Consider the following 7,830-nt stretch of genomic DNA (forward strand, 5'->3'; position numbering starts at 1 on the left):
CTAATTTGCAAATAGTGTCGCGTTATTCCCGTGAGGGGACCTTGTATTATATTATTGCTATTTTCGTAAGTGTCGGTTGATCAACACACACGTTAGCTAATTGTTATAGTAATAATGAATAAAAACGTCGTTTATTTTGTCATGTGCCAATGACGTGTTTACACACAAAAAAATGGAATAAGATTAATTATTCAAACCCAAGGGATACAATATTGTTTAAACATATTTTATTGCCAAAAAATGCAAGAGGATTGGGCACAAGTTAAATGAACATACAATATTGAGCAGGATACAGAGGCTTTGCCGAGGATATTTTGCTCAATATTTTATCCCGAGGGTTTGAATAACCTTATCCTTACCTCATATCAGGGATGGATTATATTTCTTGCTTATTACTTAAAACCCATAAAAACAGCTGCGCTTCTAGTTGTAACCTGTCCGCACATTTCTCGTTTGCATATGAAGCCCGGATGGCAATTGTTAGTGACGTCAATGACCCTGACTGACCCCAAAACGTCATAATATGACGTCACGAACAATAGCGTGAACCCGAAAGGTCACTATAATTCCCAAGACAGTCTGCGCGTATAAGCAATCTAGACCCGTTGGTCGGATAGAATTTTCCATCACCGCCGGAAATGCGGATATCTCGGTCTAGTATTTAAGAATAATAGAATCCATACCTCACAACAGGGATAGATTCTATAAGTCTTACCCTAGGGTATAGACGGAAAATTTCCCCTGCCATAGCATTTGTATGACGTCACGTTAACAATGCATTGACGTCGTGTCTACAATGCAAAAACGTCACGTCAACCATAGCAGCTCACAGAAGAAAACTCCAATTTGCAGGAAATTATGAAACCAACGTTTTAAATTTCATGAAAGTATCACTTCTGTTTGATTTGGGAGAAAATTATCATTTCCCACGTAACAATCTCAACCCTCGGAGTAAGATTCTAAAATGTCTTGCCCTCGGTAAAGCCTCGCACTACATATTTAAGAATCTTACCCCTTGGGTTGAGATTTTCCTGTCCTTCCCCCAGAGCGTAGACAAAATATTATTATTCTATAAAAGTTCATTTGTCATTAGTATACCTCTACTTATTTTACACTATACAAAAGTAACCACATAAACAAGCTATTTCCCCTCTAACTGCATGCCAGGGAAATAGTTCGTCTGGAGGTGTGCAATAGTTTTGAAACTATTTCCCTCGGAAAATGCGGGAAATTGAGTGACGTGGTGGGCGGGGCCTGACCGAATATTGACCAATCAGCGCAATCGAATTATGTCGGCAATTTCCGGCAAATTCAGAATTCGCATTTATGTTAATGCTAATTTTCAAGCAAAATCTGTGATTAATTCTTTATTGTACAAGTGATATCCTTTATTTCATATTATTGCAAATACTGTTTTTTTCTGAAGTTGATTCTCAAGAAAATTTTAGTTTTGTTAATAAAGTGTCCCAACTGTTAATAATTTGTTGTCTAATAATATTTAGAATATTGTAAGGGAGTGTTTGTATCGGTATAATAAAACAGTTGAAGCATGGGTATTTCGGGATATAGCAAGTTTATGATCCCCCTTGTCCAGGACTATTTCCCTCGGCTTCGCCTCGGAAAATAGTCCTGGCCTCGGGGGATCATAAACTTGCTATATCCCTCATATCCATACTTTAACTGTTAATTAACTCGATGTTTTCCCACCTTCACACTGACTTGATTACAACAATCACCTGTTGTTTATAAAGTTTAGTTGTCAGTTACTCAGTATTTGACGCCCGATTTTATCAAATACTAAAGTACAACCTTCAAGACATATTAACTTAAATTCTTACTTCAATTGTTTCCCAGAATCACAAATTCTAAGTTAATTTCGTCACCTCGTTGATGTCTCTGTGTTTGGCTCCAGGAGATCTTGCATATTTTGTTGGCAGTAATAACTAAAATAGTGTAGCCTCAAAAGTAAGCACAATGTGTTATAATTAAATGCAAATACACGTAGGCTCCTTAAAACTGTTACAGTGCATCGAGTTCACTCTATCACATGGGGCACGTGCACTATGTCACGTGCATAATGTCGTCGTCGATTCTCTAATAATTACTTACAATTTGTTATGCCGCAATGTTGTTGTAATTGTATAACAATATTATATAATATAGTTTGAGATAATTTGAGAGAGATCGTTCTGGAAGTACCGACTATTCGCGGGAAGGCAAGTGTTTCGTGTTTGTATGGGAAAACCAACGGAAGTGCGTTTTGGAAGAAAATCGACTCCACCTAACTTTCCTACATCAAAAATCACATTTCTATTTGTTGTACGAAAAATGCTTAGGCAGAAGGAGAATACATTTTACGTGCATATAGGAGGTCTGTGAAAGAAAACTTGTCCATCTTTCCAACGGTACCAAGCATTTTTCGTACAACAAATAAAAATGTGATTTTTCATGTAGGAAAGTTAGGTGGGGGTCGATTTTTCGACATCGAGAGCTTTCCGCCCTTGTCGTATATTATTATCATTGGGGGTGGCAGTTTTACCGAAAATTGATCGAAACCTCCCAAACGTGTAAAATTACTTTGAACACCTTAGTTTAGGTCCAAATATATATAGCTGTAACAATTCATCAGGTCCCTGTGATTGAACGACTGGAAACAAATTGCTTTTTCCGGAAATGTTGAACTAACTCATCGTCTCCCCTGTCGATGGGCAGAAGGAAAATAAAGACGAAAAAAATAAAATGAAAAACATATAACGATTGGCAAGTTAACAGATCCTAAGTCGATCTATGAGTGGTAAGTGATAATGATACACTCGGACGGTCGTGTAGTCTTAATAGAAGTTTTGATGACATTCCATTGCTAATCCGTCTCATATTCGTCCATTCGTATGTCTATTGATAACATTAACATTTCAGGTTTTTTCTACATGTACGGTGTATGCCCAGACTCAATCTATTATACAGCAACTGCTTGTGCAACGGAAAAAACATTTTATGACAACAGAACATGGCGTAAGATACATGTTCGAGGTGGATGTTTAGTCCCCGAGGTTTGCTGTCACTTTGTTGCCCAAAGTTAATCTTTTCAGCAGTGACATTGTTCATAATACACATTCTTTACAAAATATTTGATTTTAAAGTAAACAGTATTCAGATCGAGAAATGCCGCTGTTCCAAGTAGAAGAGCCGAGCCTATAGAGTCCTTGTTTGCAAGCTCAGGAGGATAGAAGCGATAACCATGGTCAACACATTTCTTGTTACAAACAGCACATCCTCGATGTATCTGAATGTGGCATTGACGGATTTGGCTAGATTTATGTTACCAGTCCTGATAAGCCCATCAAATAAATTCAGCCGCACATGATAACAAAAACAACTCGGCCAAAAGAAGGGCACAGTGTGTTTCTGCAGGAATACTTATACAATTGACGAAAGTACTACTTTACTTGCATCAGTGATGCTGATTATGATAGAGTTAAAACTGGGTTTTTGTGTGTGTTTCTCTGCATGGTTGATATAGAGATAATCAGCGATTGTTTTTTTTATTGTTCTCACCGCTTAATGCAACAAAAGCTCTCCGGGAACCTATAGCGTCTTTGCGTATTGCAGAGTTATCTTCTCTTGGGAGCAGGTATTGATTATTACGTCATTGGTTTGTATGAGAAAATTACGTCGTTTTCTCAAAAATTGATGACGTAACTCTCACAAACAAATGACGTACCAATCAATACCTGCTCCCAAGAGAAGATAACTCTGCAATATGCAAAGACGGATTTACTAGTCTAATACAGAACACTTCGATCAATTATACAGTCTACACTGTATTATTGCTGCAATCGATGTAAAGGGTTTCAAAGCATCATTATCTGAACGTGTTTGTACGCGATAATTGTATTGACGTTAACGAATATCTTTGTGCTTTGATTTGTCTTCATACTATTACCATGAATGCCTCTACCTCTTGGCGTGGCAAAGGAGACAGCAGACTTATTCGAAATCTCGCAAAATAAATTTTCAATTCCTGTTTGTGTTCAAAACAAACGTAGCCTTTATTAGACTTAATAAGAGTTTACAAAACATATGCGTACAATGTGAAAACAATCGGGTCATAATTTGCCAGATTACGCCAATATCGCATTTTAAATATTTTCACGAACAAACAAGAGAACGACATATTAAGGCACGGGATGATGGTGCCACTTTGTGATAGACTTAGACACGACAGTTACAAAAATGTAAATGCACGCTACATTTTTTTTTTATACATTTTGCTTATTATATGAAAATACTGATATTAATATCTTTCGTGTTAATTAACCGTTTTTATGGCAAGATGAACTGTAAATTGCAATTTTAAGTCGATAATGCGTCAATATTGTACTAGCGAAATATTTTTCTTTTCTAATTGATCATGGGAATATCGTTTGGATAAATAAATAAACAGATATAAAATACGAAGTTAGAACACAGCGATTGAGACTTAGTCAGTCCTGGATAGCTCACTTGCCTTTCACCAAGGCGGCCTGGGTTCGATTCGGGATTCGACGTAAAAAGTATGGGGTCACTTGCCGGACACGTGGGTTTTCTCCGGGTACTCCGGTTTTCTGCCACATTAACACCTCCTCGCGCTGACATCCGGGCCAACAAGAGTGAATAGTATAAGCTGCAAAAACGTGTTTCATAATTTTTGTAAAATAAATAAAGCTTATATTTATATGAACATATTTCCAAGCTGCTGAGGCTTATTTAACATATCATGTCTAAAGGGTTCGAAATTATTCCCAGATAAATAACGAAAAGTACGGATGCCTGTTGATTAATTTATTACTTTACAAATGAATTTTTATTGCCGCAACAGAAAAATGAAAAAAAAAAAATAATGTTACAAAATTGATAAATAATGAACAATCTTCATTATAGTTATTCCAGCATTGATTAAAATATTTATACAAAAATCAAAAGCGATTATGCAATTTTCAAAATTTAATTGTAACGGTCGTTGAAAACATACAATTTTAAGAAAATTAGAACTGATTTTTGCTCGTTTTTCTTCTTTACCCTACAACTAGCACAATCCTGATATGCAAACAATATACATACAAAAAGTGTAACTCAGAGTAGACTTATATTTCTCGATAAACTAGTGAAAGTGAATTAATGTACATCTGTAACAAGATCGGAAAATCACGAAAACGTTTCAGTTGAATATCCGGTTTATACCACAATTCATATATTGAAGTTTTTAATCTTTTTATCAAATGTATTTTAACTTCTTAAAGTGGGAAATAATTCGATTTGATTAAGATGTGATAATACCAGTGCCACGTTAAATTTTGTGACGTCACGATGCATTCTGTTACTATTTTCATCATTATTTTAGATTGAACTATCTTAGTATTAAAAAATTAACAATCTGCAACATACGTTTCATTTCATCTGTAAACGTGTGCGTGTTTTTCAAATTCAAGAACTGATTTGGGCAACAATGTACAATCATAATCTACTCGAATATTTGGAACACATTATAAAACATTTTCTAAACTGATACTAATTTGATGATAGAAAAATATCAAAAATTACTGCAACAACAAAAAAAATGACGTCAACATCAAGCCTATGGTAGTTTGTACTTAAATTTTGTCATAATTTACACAACTAAAACATTGCAAGAAACACGTGGGAAAATATTGAAAAAACAAATCATTATATACATGTATCTACTTGTTAGCATAATATTTCAAGTTACGATGTAAACCCTTAAATAACCATACGGAATCAAAATTTCGATAAAATAATAGAAAGATAAAAAAAACTTTGAACGATGTTCAGGACTTTCCCTCGCACTATTCGAGACTGAACTTGTTGTGGACTGTAATTCAACGTTTGACAAAAATTCCCGGATTTTCTGCAATTGATGTTTGTCACATAGAAGGATGGACACTACAAACAATACGACATACATTGTTCCTATTGTACCCGGTAAAACTGTTAAACAAAAGACAATACATAAAACTCAAGACTTACTCTTGAAAAAGCCATCAACAAATACACTATCCGTTATCACAATATTTGCCACCAAGAAAAACCAGAAACAGAAGAAGTCAATCGCTGACGTCACATCCGGCCAAGTCAACTCCAGTTCTACGAACGGTTTCACAGGCGAAAGCTTTGCTTGGTCTTCCAACGGGGATTTTCCCATTTTTCCTTTGCCATTCGAAACGGTAGCCTCAATTTTACTCAGGTCCTGAACTTTCTTATTCGACTTGTGGCACCGCAACGCTTTGCTTAAGCGAACGATCATTTTTGCTAACATGGGTACTTCAGTATCACGATAGTGAAGTCGAAGCTCCAAAGTAGTGATCATGACAATTGCAGTGCCCAAAGACAGGAGTAATATAAGATACAAACTTAATAGCGACATCGAAGAACTAACTGGAAGTGACGCACTTACAATTGTTAGAAAGACAGCGAACGCCAAATATAACGTCATGATATAGCCCATCTTCTCACCACTATCAACAGGTAAGGCAAAAACGAACACAGACAGCAGTGACAACATTATGATGGGAAGCACGACATTGTAAAGAATGTACTGAGGTTTCCTCTTTACCGTGATAGAGAATGTAACAATAGCTCCCTCCTGCTGTGATTCTGAAGATTTGGCAGACGTTGTTAGGAGATCCCATTCGCCATTGGTCTGATACTCATCAAGTAAGATACCTTTACTCCCTAGCTCGACGTCAACGTCACTCAGCGGGCTAGTCCAAACACCAAATTTGATGTCGCATGTTTGTTTGTCAAAAGGGAAATATTGTATATTAATCGAACATTTCGTCTCAAACACCTCGTACGGACGCCAATTGACTAGGCCTTCGGCATATATTGTAGTCAGTAAAAAGTCATCCCCAAGCTCCTTCAGTTTTGTAAAACCATTTTCCAAAGCAATATCCGGTTTCCATATATTTTTCTGTGGTACGTATATGACCTCAGTATCGTTATCAGCAGACGGGTCCCAATTGATGTAGTCGTTTATCCAATATAGCTCCAAGAATGCCGTGGAAGACATTTTTTCTTGAACCTCGTCGATGTCGGTTATTCCAACTAGATTCAAATTCACGTACATAACAGTAGGAAGTGACTGGTCTGCAGAAGGACGAACCATCTTGTTGTACGAGTTGGTTGTGAAGATGTTTGTGAGCAGGGCCTTTACATCATCATGTGTGTTCGATGTGACAGGACAAAACAAAATGGCCACCACACCAAGCAGCAATACAAGGGAAATAGTCCTCATTGTTATCACCTATTCTTCAGTTATGTAAAAGATGCTTCACAAAAGGTACCTTACAAATTCACGCGTCTCACTTCCTTTACATGTACAGTCACTTCAAATCGGGAGTGTACGAACAATTATCTCCACTAGACTCCATAAACACAAACATGAACCGTCAATCAATAGCAATTCATAACTTCCAGCGATATATTGCCTCCTTGAATAAAACAGACACTTGCTTAATCAATGTACTAAGCTTTTTGCTAGATTTATCACAAAAAGGTCTACAATTATACGAGATACAGCAGTAGTAATTTAACAAATCGTTGCATCATCTGGAAAAACGGTCTACCTGGCGTATTTTCCGTAACGAAATCTAATATCTGAAATCGAGTTAACCATCCACGTTCTCGGTATAACGTCTCAAATATGTTAAATATACTGCGTTAATGTATCCAGTTATCGAGTAGCACAAGAACGGGACTGAGTTTTAAAACCACGGCTTGAATGGATGTCCTACAAAATGTATATATACTTAGCCCGATAAATGTAGAGCTAGT

The 7,830-nt window shown here is 36.5% G+C and overlaps 1 protein-coding gene across 1 annotated transcript; it reads right to left on the reverse strand.

The window, feature by feature from the left end:
• Positions 1–6,013: 6,013 nt before the first annotated feature.
• On the reverse strand, positions 6,014–7,291 carry LOC110449393 (acetylcholine receptor subunit alpha-type unc-38-like). The gene has a single exon (XM_021496247.1). It carries the CDS (start codon positions 7,289–7,291, stop codon positions 6,014–6,016), a length of 1,278 nt encoding a protein of 425 aa, XP_021351922.1.
• Between the last annotated feature and the right edge of the window lie 539 nt (positions 7,292–7,830).

Source organism: Mizuhopecten yessoensis, unplaced genomic scaffold (genome assembly GCF_002113885.1).
Source record: "Mizuhopecten yessoensis strain PY_sf001 unplaced genomic scaffold, ASM211388v2 scaffold4599, whole genome shotgun sequence".
NCBI classification, from domain to species: domain Eukaryota; kingdom Metazoa; phylum Mollusca; class Bivalvia; order Pectinida; family Pectinidae; genus Mizuhopecten; species Mizuhopecten yessoensis.

What these genes read in the sequence shown, in the direction of transcription:
- LOC110449393 (XM_021496247.1), bottom strand. Translation starts at nt 7,291, where the DNA reads ATGAGGACTATTTCCCTTGTATTGCTGCTTGGTGTGGTGGCCATTTTG.